General features: G+C 37.6%; 1 protein-coding gene across 4 annotated transcripts in view; it reads left to right on the forward strand.

The window, feature by feature from the left end:
- PTPRG (protein tyrosine phosphatase receptor type G) overlaps nucleotides 1–16,438 on the forward strand; it is a 713,496-nt gene that overhangs the window by 530,811 nt on the left and 166,247 nt on the right. For all 4 annotated transcript variants that reach the window (XM_060766453.2, XM_060766454.2, XM_060766455.2 and 1 more), the window contains exon 6: nucleotides 17–83. In XM_060766453.2, the coding sequence (XP_060622436.2) occupies nucleotides 17–83 (67 nt within the window). The remainder of the gene's footprint in view (nucleotides 1–16; nucleotides 84–16,438) is intronic.

Below are 16,438 nucleotides of genomic sequence, written 5' to 3' on the forward strand. Positions count from 1 at the left end.
TATCCTTTACATATAGGTCAACCAGAGGGATAATCCAGCACTGGAACCTATTATCCACGGGTTGAAGGGTGTCGTCCATCATGGTAAGTGGATACTTAAAGTTACCTTTTGCTGAGAAAAGTAGAAGGCTTAGAATATTGTCCTTAATGGAATGGGTCACTCTTTCAGAGGACATATTGAGGCACATATTTTTCATGCACTGATGTTTAAGGGCACTGAAGCTATTACTCTGTTAGTATAAAGTCGAAACTCATTTGTCACCTGGAAATAAGTTTAGGCTAATGCTAGCAAACGTGTTCCTTTCAGATAGAGTTTTGGTATATGTTTGTAGCAAATGATATTTTTAAAATTAGCAAATGAGCGTTTTACTATTTCTGTCACTCTTGGAGCCATTTTCCCATTTGCTTTAGGTATACTTGCTCTCTTCAAAGTTTTCTATTTGTTTATAAATTGTTTGTCTTTCAGATTTAGGGAGCTGATAATGAAACAGAAAATTAACTATCTGTGAAAATTAATTAATGTTTGCAGCAAGAGAACATCTTGCTATTACTGACATAAATGTAATTATTCAACTATCCCAATGCACATAAACCTATTATCCTTGAACTCAGAGTGGGTCATGAAATAAATATATCTTTAATTTTTGAAGAAGTTTTTATTGAGAATTTTTCGCAGAGCCTGATCATTGGTAATGCACCATTAGCAATTACAGCGAGGCAGGGCCTAATTTCAAAAGCACTCTTGTCACATTTTTAATGTAATGATATGTAAAGTTTTAATAATCTCATTATAATTCACGAGGCATCTGCAGGAACAGAGTTAGGTACCCTAATAAATCTCTCTTCCATCTATAAAACATCTTCACACCTTTTTCTAGGGGATTGTCTTTACACATTAGCTTGTGCTGTGGAGCTTAACAAACTTTTTTTCTTCTTGACTGGAAACCTAAAACCAGTTGACAGTTGTAGATTAAAGCAAATAGGATTCTGGATTAATTGCTCTGCTTTCAGATCCATTTAATGTTGCAGCTGTGGATGCCAACAAAACTAGTGGAAGAGAAAAATAGGGGTTCAATGATAACATAAGACAAGGACTTCATTTACAGATTTTTCCATAGGCTTGTTGCCATTTATAAATTGCAGCCTTTTGCTGTGAAATAAAATCTACACACTGAGTTGAAACCCATGTTGTTTTCTACAGAAATAGGTGTTATTATCTAGTTTCCACTGGGCAACGGAAGACTCTGGCATTTTAAAAAAAAAACAGGAAAAGTAAATTGAGCTATTGTGGTGATTACATAATTTGACACTATAGGCAACCCTGTAATTTCAGTGACCCAGAATATTTCTTAGTCTTTCAACCTACCTACTCAGTATTTCAAGGTCCCAACCCACTCAGAGATGATTGAAGCGATCCCATTTCTTTTCCATCTGCTGTAGGAATGCCTGCTGGTGCCTAATCATACTTGTATCTTGCAGGTATACTTCATCCCCTTTTTAAAAAATGGTCTAGTAAACTCTTTCCTTACTCACATAATAATAATTTGTCAGTCCTGGAGTTATCTGCACAGAGCAGAATCCGAGTGGGCAATAGATGTATATTTTACTTCCCTCACAATAGGTGCCCAATCTCAAGTGGAGAAATGAATGGATGTGTTTGAGAAACCTGCTTCCCAATAAAAATCTAAAAATAAGACAGAAGGAAACATTGTTTTCTTCATTATATGAGAGTGTGGAACACTTTCTTTTCCTGGGGTTTAGGTATAGTGTAATAAATGTATCTTGGCTAGCTTAACAAAATAATATTTCTTTCTTCATTCGATTTGAGTGTCAACCTCTACAAAGCAGTGATTTGCTGTTGACCAAAGAAAATCTACAATAATGTTCCAGGCTTGCATCCAGGGAATTGGTTAGCTCAAAGCTGTGTGTTAAATTCAGATTCACCAAATAATCCCTCGCATTTTAGCCTGAGTCATTCCCATCATCATTCTGGAATGAACAACAGAAATCACAAATGGCCTCTTCTGTTTATGTAATAAAAGAAACATCAACCTTCTGAGGATCTGGCCTAGAGGTGGGAATAATGTGGCTTTCCAGATGTAGAAGCCCTGGTAGCTACTATATGGAGGCTCCTTCTACGGAGGCTTTTAAATAGAGGCTGGATGGCCATCTATTGGGGGTGCTTTGAGCATAATTGTCCTGCTTCTTGGCAGGGGGTTGGACTGGATGGCTCACGAGGTCTCTTCTAACTCTATGATTCTATAATAGTGAGAAATTCTGACAGTTGCCTTCCAATAACATCGTAATGGCCACCCAGTTCTCACTCCTATTACATGCAGTCCCCAAGTTACAAACATCTGACTTTACAAACAACTCCTAGTTATGAATGGGAATGAGACAACAGAAAGTGAGAGAACTCCACTCCTCAGAAGGGGAATTCACTCTTGAAAGAGTTATCATGAGGAAAGTGGGTATCCACTTAATGTTTATCATCCATTCTTTTTTTCTACAGCAAGCCAATTTTTCATAATCCAGTTATCACAAGGGCAGAGAGTGAGTGAAATCTTCTGAAAAGGGCACAAACAGCAAAACAGACACCACCGGGGTGTTAACGCTTCCCTATGCTATCAAAAGCTAAATAATATTTTTGGCTGGACTTACACTTTAAAAATGTACCTGTTCTGACTTACAAACAAATTCAATTTAAGAACAAATCTAAAGAACCTATCTTGTTCAGAACTTGGGGACTGCCTATATAGTCTGTTGACATAGCAACTCTGTGTCTTTTTGACACCTTGGTCCACAGTCATAAGCCCACCCACCTTTTTTGTCTATCCATTTCCCTCCTGAGAAATAGACTTTCTCAACAGATAATTCTCAGCTTTTAAAAATCCATCCCAGTTCTTTATAAGATTCTTCTTGAGTTCAACCTCAGAAGGATTGAGGGCCCCATCTGCTCTGACCATTGGACTGCTTTAGCAGCCCAAAGCTAGCTTCTAATGGCAGTGATTGGACAACCAACTCGCACAAAATCACACAAAAGAAAGGCCTAAATGTGCACCAGGGTGTTGTTGTTTGTATAATAACTATTTGGGCCTCGAACTGGTTCCAGAATTTCCTAGAATTTCACCTGCTCGGTGAAACTACTTGCTTCAATACCACTTTGAAGCTGCATTTAATGGTCAGTGTAGATGTTGCCACAATCCTTTTTCTAATAGATGCATAGTGCAGGTTTCAGAGCTCCTTCTCTACATCTCTCCTATCCTCTGTAAATATTTCAACAGGTTTATTCCAAAGAAATTGGAATTGTTGTGTTCATACCTTCTCTGGTTGTCAAAAGGCCACTCTGTCAGGAGTACAAGATGGTATACAGATTGCATATCCCTTACCCGCAATAGTTCAAAATCCATTTTTCCACATGGATGGCTGAGATACTGACACCATTGCTTTCTTGTGAATCAGTGCGCACAAACTTTGTTTCATGTACACAATTATTAAAATATTTTATATAAAATTAGCTTCAAGCTATGTGCATGAGTCATATAGGAAATATAAATGACTTCTGTGTTCATTCTTGGGGCTCATCTCCAAGATATCTCATTGTGTATTGTTAAAAACCCACTCCAAAATCCAAAGCACTTCTGGTTCAAATAACTCCAAATGAAGGATTCTCAGCCTGTAATCAATTATTATCTTATTTTCAGTTCTTCGAAGAATTCTGATACGGCTTCATTAATCGGTCTCGAAGGTGTTTGATATTGATGACCTTAGGTATAAATGTTAAAAAGTATTGCAATATCAAACAATATTCCATCTCAGCCTACATTCTATAGTGTCCTAAATGGATTCCAGCATTTTAAACTATTTTAAATAAATATATTTGAAATGGTTCTATAGATAGTATAATTACATTTCAACAGTAATAATATCTATTTTATATTTTATGAACACAATGGCTGTACCAGTAACTACTCAATATGCTTGATCTACACTGGGTTTTTTTTAAATATAGGTTGGTGGGTAGGTAGATATTGGTTCATCTGCAAACCTCTGATCTTTTGTCTGCATACTACCTTTTGTGTAAAGCTAGTACAGTGTGGGCTTAAATAATCATCATAATTGACACTAAACATCAAAAAAAGAGGAGGTAATTTTAAGCTGGTTTGTTTATCTTGGTAATAAGCCGCAACAAAAACTTTTGGATAGCTGTTTCTGTCCTTATGTCATGAGATGCATTTTCATACATTAACATAGCACATTAGAGAAGGCCTTGACTACTACAAGAGGTAAATTAATACTGTAAAAGAGGTACAGTGTTCCCTAGCTACTTCGCGGTTTGCTTTTAGCAAACTCAATGTTTCGCGGGTTTTTGAAAATATTAATAAAAATATATAATACTTAAATCCAGTGGAGGCCAGGGACCCCGGAAGTGCGACGGCCAGAGGCACAATGGGGAAGACCTGCCTCCTTGGCCTGCTGCTGCCTGCGTGGCTCTGGAGGCTCTGCCAGGGTGTGCGGAGGCCAGGGAGGCAGGCAGGTGCCCTCGGGATGGGCCGGAAGGCAGGTAAGGAAACACAGGTAAGAAAATAATATATAAAATTTATAGAATAATATATAAATATTAAAATTAATATGGTGTCCCTACTTCGCAGATTTTCACTGGAACAGAACCCCCGTGATAAGTAAGGGAACACTGTATTGGTTTTTCGTGTTATGCCACAATTATCTATTTTTTGTATATGTAGTAGGAGTATTCCTTACCTTAAACGTTGTATAAAATTCATGAGCTCTCCATAAGTCGCCAGAAGACTTTAAGGTGCATACACACATACAAAGGAACCTCATGTATTTTAGGAGTGAGAGAGAGCATTAGCCCAAGTGAACATAGCAGTAGAGAATGCTGTAAATTGGAGCCTAGATGACTGTATGACTCTGTCCCAATTTATAATAACAAAGGCTATTTATCCACAGTGCAGAATGATAGCAGTTTGACACCTTGTTAACCACCATGGCTCAGTACTATGGAATTTGCTGGGCTGTAGTTTTGTGAAATATTTACGCTTCTCTGTCAGAGAGCTCGGGTGCCGCAACAAATGACAGATCCCAGCATTTGATAGGATGTAGCCAAGGCAGTTAAAGTGGTGTCAAACTGCTATCATTCTGCAATGTGAATGGCAAGCATTCCAAAGATTTAGCCATGGATTAGATTTTATACTGTTGATTGTGTCATGTTGTTCCCACTGTGCTATCCAGATCATTCAAGATACTATAAAGTTCTGCTTTTAAAACTGTCAGATGGCCTGTGGGTCAATAAGAAAAATAAAGAACAGAAAATGCAGACATACAAGCTGTTGCTTTCTAGTTTCAACCATAACTCCTTGTGTTTCAGAACATTTAATTTGCTTTTCAGAGGTAGGCGGAATAGTGGCATGCTTCTTCTTCAGTGCAAAAAGGTGTGTGTGTATTTCTTCACTCTAGAGTTCTACACTTAATCTGATGAGGAACTCACACATGTTCTAGCTTCTCTACAAAGCATCCTTAGGGCTTTCAGACAAGTTCTTATGAGTCACCTGAGGGCTGAGAAGGCGGTATACAAATATAGTAAATAAATAAATTCTTAACCAATAGATCTCAAATCTAGAAATCAGGTGTTTTACGAATTTAGTGCAGACGTATCTTGGCTTGTATCTGCATGCATTTCAGTTCATTTGTACATGTTGGGTAGAGTGCAAATGATGTGGTGGATTCAAAAGATGGTCAGCTCCCAGCATACTACAAAATGGCATGATTTAAGAAATGTAGATGGAAAGGTCTCATGGTCTAGCTGTCTTCTTTACTCTTGTAAAAGTCTAGAAATTTTAGTCAAAAATAAATCCCTAAAAACACTCAATTGTGAATGGTGTCAGTGGTGACCTTAAGTTTTCTAGTTTGTGCTTTGTCTAAATGATTAGCTCTTTCTCGGTGCAGGCAATCTGTTTGATTATTCACATAAACTGCCTTTAACCAAGATGTATATGAAACATTTTTTCTGTACCAGTTATTAATAGCAGTCTCATGTCCATCTCCTTTCATCAAAGTTTTCTCACTTTCCCATGTCCTTCCAGTGATTAGTACAGATTTGTAATGTCAGAAACATATTCAGCAGGAGTGAGAGATATCTTGGCTATAGTTTTCATAAGGGATCTGAATTACTGACTAATTTGACGGAACATAAATAACTGTGCCCTTCACACTGTCACCGGCTTGATAATGATGATAGAAAAATGTCAACATAAAAATCAATGCAGAATTTGACTGCTGTTGAGAATTGTCTTTTTTCTTCATTTCTTGGGATTCAATTCCTAGAACTCTTATGTTGCAGTAGCTTTAGTTTTTATGAGAAATGCTTCAAAATGCTGTAAGATTCATGGGGGGAAAGCCCTTATAATGTCCCACATGACCTAGCATTTAGGTTAAGCATAAAAAGAAAAATTGCAAGTTTTCTTCCATGGAGGGGGGCAAAATAGGTCTTCCAATTCTAATTTTTTGTAATGTAGACATATAAAATATAATAGATAGGCACAAGGCCAGCCATGCCATAAGGCAGACTGAAGTGGTAGGTTTCAAGTGTTATGAAAGGAGAACAACTAGTTATTTTATCATTAAGTAAAGGTAAAGATTTTTCCCTGACATTAAGTCTAGTCGTATCTGACTCTGGAGTGTGGTTCTCATCTCCATTTCTAAGCCAAAGAGCCAGCATTCTCCGTAGACACCTCCAAGGTCATGTGGCCGGCATGACTGCATGGAGTGCTGTTACCTTCCCGCTGGAGCTGTACCTATTGATCTAATCACATTTGCATGTTTTCGAACTGCTAGGTTGGCAGAAGCGGGGGCTGTCAGTGGAAGTTCACGCCGCTCCCCAGATTTGAACCTATGACCTTTCGGTCAACAAGCTCAGCAACTCAGTGGTTAAACCCACGGCACCGCCATATATTGTCATTACTATATTGCATTTCTGCTGAATGTATGGGGTAGGTGCTAGCACGTTCTTCGGTCTCAAGTATCAAAATGATTTTGGGTGCTGCACACATTGATTTAAGCATGTGAGAATCACAATTTATTTGCTCCTTTCATCCAACAGGAAAATGAGTTGAACCAATTTTAAGGAGAATCCACCCCTAAAATGGTTACATGGCAATGAGCATCCTGATTCCAAAATAGGTAGTCTCCTTGATGTTTTAGATGGTGCACGCTAGTGGGAATTTCCACTAGAATCAGTAATTTTTTGATGGCACCCAGAGGCTTTTCATGAAACTAACCCTTATTGTCTCCACCTGGTATGGATAACTCCTACGGTCCCACCTCAACGTACCATTACCTCTACCTCATGGCCGTTTTTATTTTTTCTTTAAAAACTTTTAAAATAGCTATATGCAGAGGGCAAGGAGGAAAAAAGGATGCATGCACAGAGGTACAGAGCTGGGTGCAGTTGATTCTCCTCGATACTTGGCAACAGGGCTTTGTTCTATTTTCTATAATCCCTCCATGCACTGGTGCTTCAAAAAAGGTTAGAATTTGATCTACCTTGTGTACTTCTGTATGTATGTATGTATGTATATATATAGAGAGAGGGGGGGGGGGGACCATTTCCTTCTCTGTGGCAAAAGGTGAAAGCTTAGTCCATCCTAGGAAACCCTAAAAGAAGTCTGCCTCCCTCTACTCTCTCCAGCATGGTACCACTTTTGGCCTTTTTGAATGCCTAGATGGGGAAATGTTGATGGCAGCTGGGGTGGCTGGCCCCTTGACTGTATCAGTGCCTTTCCTTCTCTTTGGAATGGACCTTGACTTATTCATGGATCATATTGAAATCCATAATTTTGGCCCTGAAACCTGTTCCTCACTTATACATCAGGTCACCTTAGAAATTAGTATATATGTTAAGTCTTTATACCTAAGAAAAAACTAGTATAGGCACTTTATAATTTAAAGCAAATTACCTGAGTATCTGAGGAGTAGAAAGCTTAGAAAGTGTAGAAAGCTAAGGGAGTACCTGAAGTCAGTGTAATATTTTTGCTCTATTAACTTAATAATATCAGCATTCTTTGTCTGTATGCTTTTTAAACTGTACCATTCGATTACTATGGTATCCTGAGTCTATTTGAGAAGAGATATTAACCTAATCCATCTGCTACAACTCATAGTGTTATGTCCAATTATTGGTCTTAAGCTGTTTGGATTTAGAAATATTAAGAATAAATAGTACTATGGTAAAAATGAAATCAAGGGTTGTGTTATTCCTATTTCATGGAGAGTTAAATATTTCATGGTACTTTTAAGAATTTCAGTGATACTGAAAAGAATACTATTTAATATTGTAAAAAGTGAATTTAATATAGCCTGCTTGTTTTGTTCTTCTGAGTTCAGAAATTATATATTTTAATATAGAACTAGAACATCAACATTTTAATTCATTTTCAAGTCAACTGTATTGATTGCTTTTCTTTTGTGAGACCACCAAAGCACTTCAGGGGAGTCACAGAAACACTTAGCAGTTCAAATAATAATTTTCTCATTTTCACTGATCCAAGTAGTAGATATGAAAGAAGTCAGAGCTGTTCATAAATTTAAATTTAAGTCTCATTCACCTATCTATCTCAAGAGCCTCTTTACAACTATTTCCCCAATAATTGATGGAGGAAGCTCCTTCTCTGGAGGCTTTTAAGCAGAGGCTGCATGGCCATCTGTCAGGGGTGCTTTGGATGCCATTTTCCTGCTTCTTGACAGGGGGTTGGACTGGATGGCCCACGAGGTCTCTTCAAACTCTATAATCCTATGATCTTAAATTAAACACTGAAATGTTTTCCCTCTTTACTGATACTTATTTCATGGCAATAGTATTGAAAAAGAAAATGTACCTATGGCACATTTAAAAAATATATGATAGAATTATAACACGAATTACAGTTGATAGTCCCAACTAAAGAAGGTTAATGGAAACTTGGTAATTCAACACTTTATGTAAATTTCATTGACATAGTCAGGTTATACTAATTGGGACAAAATTGGATTTTAACTATAAAGATTAAAAATGCTTATTTAGCTAGGTCACCGCCCGAGTCCCCATGAGGAGATAGAATGGGATACAAATAAAGTTTATCATTAGTACTGTACAGTAAAATAGCAGCAAAATTTCATATAAGATATAGCTATCCTATGCAAACTTGCTTGAAAATAACGTGTACTGAATTCAGTGGGATGTGCTTCAAGTGAATATGCATAGGGATTTTGCTGGCAGTGATATTACTTTCAGTGCCTTTTAAGTCTGTACTAATTTTGCATGTATCAATAATCCATTGTAGTTTGGCAACAGAGATGGAATAAGCAAACTTAATCTGGAGTAATTATTTTGCTTTTCTTGCTTCTTTAACAGTCTCAGTTGCACACATAAATGGCCAAACTGGGCCAAACTTTTAACATACAGATTGATTTAATGTGGCTGATTTTTTATATTTAACTTGTAGCCAAGAAGACCATGGCATGCGATAAAGGAGTTTCTTGATGTATCATGGTCCCAACAAAATTTATACTAAGAAGGATTTTGAGAGTGCCTGTGCTTCTGGTATCTTGATATTTTGCTTCATTTGCCAGATGTCAACAATGTTGATTTCATTTTTCCAAAGCCGAAACCCTTCATAATTCCATCTCAGTGTTCAATCCTTTGCCTGATTCAGGAAAACTATTAGATTTATTAAAATACATATGTGTTATTACTATGTGGATGTAACTGTACAAGTTCAATTTCATTACAAGCATTGGTGGGTAAGCTGTAGCTCTCCAGAAGTCTTTTGACTACAACTCCAACACAGTCTAGGGATGATAGAAGTTGCAGTCTAACAGTATCTAGAAGGCCACAAATGACCCATCCTGATGCTAGAAAATATTAGAAACATTTTTATATTTCAATATTATCTTTGGAATAGTTGCTAGTGAAATAGAAACAGCATAACACTAACTGCATCTTTTTTTTCTTTTTTACTTCACTGTTCTCTGTTATTTGCTATCTCTGTGTAGATATGCCATATTTTAATGCCTGATGTTGAGAGATTTTGGTTCCCAAGAAATAAGAATACAGCTAAAAGGAAGCAACATTTATTTTTCTTGTGCCATGAAATACTCCTTGTTTTAATCAATGCAATTTATTTTCTAGACCTAGCCTTTGTGTCAGGATGCCACCATTCTGTAGAACTGTCTTGTGCTATGATTTGGAAACAATATTGTAGTGCAGGAGTAGCCCATTCTGAGCCATCAGAGAGCTGTACATCACCATCTACCTGGTGGCCTCCCTAGAATATTTTACATCTGGGGTAGATCATTTTTAACATCCTCAAGAGTGGCAAACAGTGAGTAATACCAAAGGAAAGAAGACTTTAGAAAATTAGAGTAGTAAAGCCTATGGTGGGGTTCCCTGCCCCACATTAACTTGTAAATGAATAACAAGTTAGAATAGGTGGACCATAGAGTGCAGCTCGGTCGTGGTTAACTTGGAAGTAAATTCTTCTGAGTCCGAAGATTTCTATAGACATTTCCACAAAATAACTTTCATTCCTATCAGAACTTGGGGCAGTTATCTTTTCACTCATACCTCTCTCGGAATCAAATTCCTGTTTCAGAGAAAACTGAAACAGGGTCAATTTGCAACTGTTTCTCTATCATCTATACCAGGGGTCCTCAAACTTTTTAAACAGAGGGCCAGGCCACAGTCCCTCAAACTGTTGGAGGGCCGGATTATAATTTGAAAAAAAAAAAGCATGAATGAATTCCTATGCACACTGCACAAATCTTATTTGTAGTGCAAAGAACAATTTTAACAAATATAAATGTATTCGTATTTCAATAGGAAGTGTGGGTCTGCTTTTGGCTGATAAGATTGTTGTTGTTGTTGTTGTTGTGTGCTTTCAAGTTGTTTCAGACTTAGGTTGACCCTGAGTGAGGGCCGGGTAAAAGACCTTGGAGGGCCGCATCCGGCCCCCGGGCCTTAGTTTGAGGACCCCTAATCTATACACTGTTGGTAATGAGAGCTACAGCAAAGCCAGTGGAGCCCCTTGTATCCTGCAAGGCTCTACTTTCCCATCCCTGTTCTAGAGTCTGGCTCTAAATCTCCCAAATTCAAGCTGTAGAGCTGGTCAATTAACACAAAAAATAACAGAAGCTGAAACCCATAGTATTAGTGCAGAGATTTTAGCAAATCTGCTAACCTTCAAATATTACCAGAAAATTGTAAAATAATTCTCTGTGTTAATGGTTTTTCTTTAAAAAAGGACAGATATTCACGTACATCAAAAAGATAATTTCAAATTATTAAAATGAACAAAAAAACCCCAATCCACGTGTACATAGGAATTTGCATAGTATGAAATATTTGTTGTTACTCAAAATAATAAACTCCAAATTTACTGATGAAAAATGTAGTCTATTAAAGTTTCAACTAATTGTTTCCAAGCTGTAGAAAACAATATCCACTTAGTTCAGGAAAGATTCTTTATTATCTCTGAAAGAAACAGTGATGATTTATGTTAAAAGTGTAAAAATGTAATATTTCCCAATAAGCAAAGAAAAGAGTCAGGAATACCAAAGATTACTTTGGTTGGATGAAACCAGTCATGGTCAGTGATAAGTTGCCTACAAACCTACTAATAGTATAAGTTTATTTAATAAATTCATTTTATAATCCAGCTGCAGTGTGTGAATAATTAAGAAAGCGGAAGGTTGCCAGATAGTAAAATTGTCTTGTACTATTATGTTTATTTATGCTATGCTTTTTCTCTCCACAATTGCCAAAATCCCCCAGCCGTGCTGGCTGGGAGATACTGGACTTGTAGCTCCCAAAAAGAGTTTCTGTAGTCATCAACACCACCTTCAATGGAGTTCGAAAAGCATCATATAGCCTACATAGACAAGAAAATACTAAATAACATGAATCATAGAATCATAGAGTTGGAAGAGACCTCGTGGACCATCCAGTCCAACCCCATACCAAGAAGCAGGAAAAATGCTTCTTGGTACCCCTGACAGATAGCCATCCAGCCTCTACTTAAAAGCCCCCAAAGAAGGTGCCTCCACCATACTTCGAGGCAGAGAGCTCCACAGCTGAACAGCTCTCACCATCAAAAAGTTCTTCCTAATGTTCAGGTGGGATCTCCTGTGTTGTAGTTTGAAGCCATTGTTCCATGTCCTAGTCTCCAGGGCAGCAGAAAACAAGCTTGCTCCCTCTGACTTCCCCTCACATATTTACACATGGCCATCATGTCTCCTCTCAAGCCTTCTCCTCTGCATGCTAAACATGCCCAGCTCTTTAAGTCGCTCCTCATAGGGCTTGTTCTTCAGACCCTTGATCATTGATAATTGATCAAGAACCTTATGGTAAGCCCAATCACAAAGTGAAGACAGAACATTGTGTTTTTATGGTGGGCATCAAGAACCATAAGACAGATTGAAATAAAGAATTAATTTGTGTGTAGGATGCATGCTACTTATTCTCCTTGAATGCTAATTCTCAGTTTCAGTCCACAAAAATTGTGTTTATGGCCCTAGAGTCTTCACACTTTTCTATTTACCTGTTAATTAAACTACTTGAGTGTTGTGCTTGAAGAAAAACCAGGAGATGGATATTAATATTCACTCTCGCCTTACTAATGCCCATTGACCTCAAGTATATTTTCCTTCAGGTTGTACTAGTTGTCTGCCCTTGTGAAAAATCCTAAAATAACAGCTCTGTTTATCAAAATGCAGGAATCTCTATAGTTTTAGTGTCACATTTTCTTATGTGTTGATGATGCCTCTGTGATAATTATTAATTTTCTGTTAGAAGCATTAAAGGAGGCACTTAAAAATAATGCAAGCTTCACTGCCTTTTGCAAATAACCACTGTTGTGTTAATTAGTAAGAATAAATGAAGTGCAGCAAATTCAATGGCTGTTTTTAAATGATCTTATCCTGTTAAGTATACCCTATAGAAACCTGACTTCTGAAAGCCAAGTGTTGCTCTGAAATTATAAGTAATCATAAATCAGTTTGAATCCACAGAATCTTAATTTGCCATTACTCTATAGGGAGCCCTCACTTATCTGATGGTTAGGGACCAAACTGCTATCAGAAAGTGGAATTAGTTGAAAAGTGGAACCCTGGTTATTTTAGCTTACAAATGCATTTTGGCCACAGAAAAACACACTATTGTATGTCACTTTTAAAAAAGAGTTTTGCATCCATTCAGAAGTCATTCAAGTAGGGGTCCACTCTTCCGTAGGTAAGCCTTGAGACCATGCACATGTGTGCAAGTAGCCCAATGCAGCCTTTATAGGCAAGAACAGCTGCTAAAATAAGGAACTACTTGTTGAATTAATTGAACTTGTCTGTCATTTCCAACTATTTTATCACATTGAGATATACTCCATTTCTGAGAGGTACTAACATATGATATTTGTCCCATTCCGTCAATAATCCATTGGAATCTGTCTGCAAAATGTTGCAGAAACTAATTGTACATGAGATTCTAATCGTGTTTTTTTTTACTATGATTTTATACATTGCCATGTGATCGGAAAATCAATGTGCATTCTGTCAGCTAAAATCTCACAAGAACAGTATTTCAAAACTTCCAGGCTATGTCACTGTGCAATATTAGATTTTTTTTAAAGTAACATAAGGAGGCATTTGAATGTACTGGGAGGAGCCAGTCTTCCGTGGTGTGATGAGCTGAAGCACAGTATTTTCAAAATGTAAGAATCGTAACAATCAGATATGATAGAGTCATATTCATCCTGCCCCAATAAGGATTCATCTAATCCTTAACAAATATGGGGCACATACTGATATAAATTGATTATATCCCAATGTGATAATGTCCCAAGTGTTGAAAGGGTAGGTAAAAGAAACATGTACTCATGTGCTGCAGGACTGGGACAGCGAAGAAACCCTATTAAATACCATGGTATTTATTCTTTAGTGAACATTTGTAACATTGCGCTATAAGTCTACAATCCAAAACACATCTTATAGGGATTAAGTCCAGAATCCAGTAAACATGCTTAGGACCATACTCTACTAGAAAAAAATTAAGGGTGACAAGAAAGAAGAGCCTATGCAGGAAACGTTGGTGTGGAAAATAGGAAAATTTGATATAGAATGGCATGTTGTATAAAGCTGCATCATTATACTGCCTGAGATTTTACATTACCCCTTATGATGTCATCTAGGTCTCCACATATAAATTACCAGTGGATTTTGAAAAGAACATTTGGAGTGATGGTGTGCATAAGTGTCTTCTTGTGCCCTACAGGGCCCACAGGTTCTGTCCAGGAAGTCTCATAATAATGGAAGATGCATCTGACTTTTTTAAAATTTCCAATCATGCTCTCCCTGCTTTCCATTTTTTTATGACCCAAACCAATGAACAATTCTGAAGAATGCCTGCACATTGTTTTGGAATTTTAATCGGTCTTAATAAATACTGAAATTTGTAATCTCCAAAGTTGGTTTTTACAAATACTGATCGGTTTCTTTTTCCTTTTTTCTCTTGTCAGTCATGGAGTGCAGACAATTGCCATCTGAGCTTGCTTAGGGAAGAGGAAAACGCTCACATTTCTCCAGTTCTGCACATGAGTCTAATAGCTTTATTATAATGACATCTAAATTGTTGAATTGTTGGTTTGTCTCTTGTGTTTTTTTCAGCCTGCTTTTGGATTAAAAAAAATTAGCAACACACTCCTAACACTTGCTGCTGTTGTGTGCCTTTAGTTTGCTTCTGTTTTATGACAAGGTTTTCTCAACAAAATTTATTCAGAGGTGATTTTCCATTGCCATCTTCTGAGGTTGGAAGCTTATGGCTTGAGTGGATTTCCATGGCTAAGCAGGGATTGAAGTCCAGGAGTTATAGTGCAATACTCAAACTACTAAACCATGCTTACCCTTGTCTTGGCCCTACTTCTAAAAACCTTGCTTATATAATAAAATCCAAAAGAGGAAGATTGTGGGGCTTTCAATTACTCCTCGGGTATCAGAATGATTAACATACTTCCTAACATCTTTTGATTCAGACCCTGTGACTAACTATATGTTCAAAGTATCTGGGGTTGAGAATCATTATGCTTTTGGCTAATCTATTGTATGCCCAGCCTTCAAGCATAGCAGGATATGCCAATATATGCTAGTACAGTAGCCTAACAAACATCAGTTTAAAATACATGATTATGGTGTTTGTTGGGCATTCAAGTAATTTCTACCTTATCACCTTGTGTAATGGGTTTTCTCTGCAAGATTTATTCAGAGTGGGGTTGCTTTTATCGTCCTCCAAGGCTTAGAGCTTGTGGCTTGGTCAAGGTTTTTCTGTAGCTTTCCATGGCTAAGCAGGGATGTGAACCCTGGTCTCCACAGTTAGAGTCCAATGCTATAATCACTGGCTTTTCTGGTGTGGGAATTGCATAGGGTCACTTAGGATTCTACACATGCAGACCATTGATAGAAGCTGAGTTGAGTGGATAGGTCCTCCCCATATACAGAAATCCCCTTTCCTCCTCCTTATGTGGAGACATTGAAAGTCTACATAGGACTGGTTTTTCACCTTTGAAACATTTATATCTAAACAAATGAGTGCCTCCCCTGAGGTTGATTTGAAGAATACTACTGAACACTAACTGAGCCAGAATTGCAGTGCTCTTCAGCAGGCGATATATAACTGAATCACAAATACATGTGAAAATGTTAATAACTTTACTGAACCATCCATCCCACAGGGAAAAACACAAATTTATCTTGCTGCCCCCCTTTTCTTTAGTCAAAGTAGCATTAGCAAAAGCTCACTGAATTAAAAACGTTTAAAAAAAAGATGGGTGAAGTGCAGTTATCTAAATGAAGCTGCAATTCCGAAAGTAACAGGCTTCTGGATTATAAGTATTTGATCATTAAGGCTCAGGGCTTCTTTGTTATGTGCCACTTAGCAATTTCTGCTGAGGTTACTAATAGATGCTATCCTTGGGTTCTTGCCCCCCCACCACCACCACCCCCACTAATCCCCCGGTCAATCTGGGCCTTTTGTGCAAAGGAAACTGGCCAGAGTCCATCTTCATTTGTAACCAACTAGCAAATAGTATTCACTTGAAGCTTTCAGAATGCCGTTGGCTTGGAAGGAAAAGGCTCAACATCCCATTAGTATCCCCTTGGCCAATCTTATCCTGAAACATTATTTTAATGGAAAGAGAAGCATGGTATAGATTGAAAGCTCACAAAAAGTCTTTCCTTCCCCTGATGTTGCTTTATGTCCATGACCTTGGATAACAGTCATTCATCACCAAGGATCATTTATCAATCAGGATGGCTTTCTATCACAAAGAGCAATTCACTTTTCTGGAAGGATGAACTTATGTTTAGTGCACATGCACATCACAAAAGATTGTGCATAAGCTATT

Source organism: Anolis sagrei, chromosome 2, assembly GCF_037176765.1.
Source record: "Anolis sagrei isolate rAnoSag1 chromosome 2, rAnoSag1.mat, whole genome shotgun sequence".
Classification (NCBI taxonomy): domain Eukaryota; kingdom Metazoa; phylum Chordata; class Lepidosauria; order Squamata; family Dactyloidae; genus Anolis; species Anolis sagrei.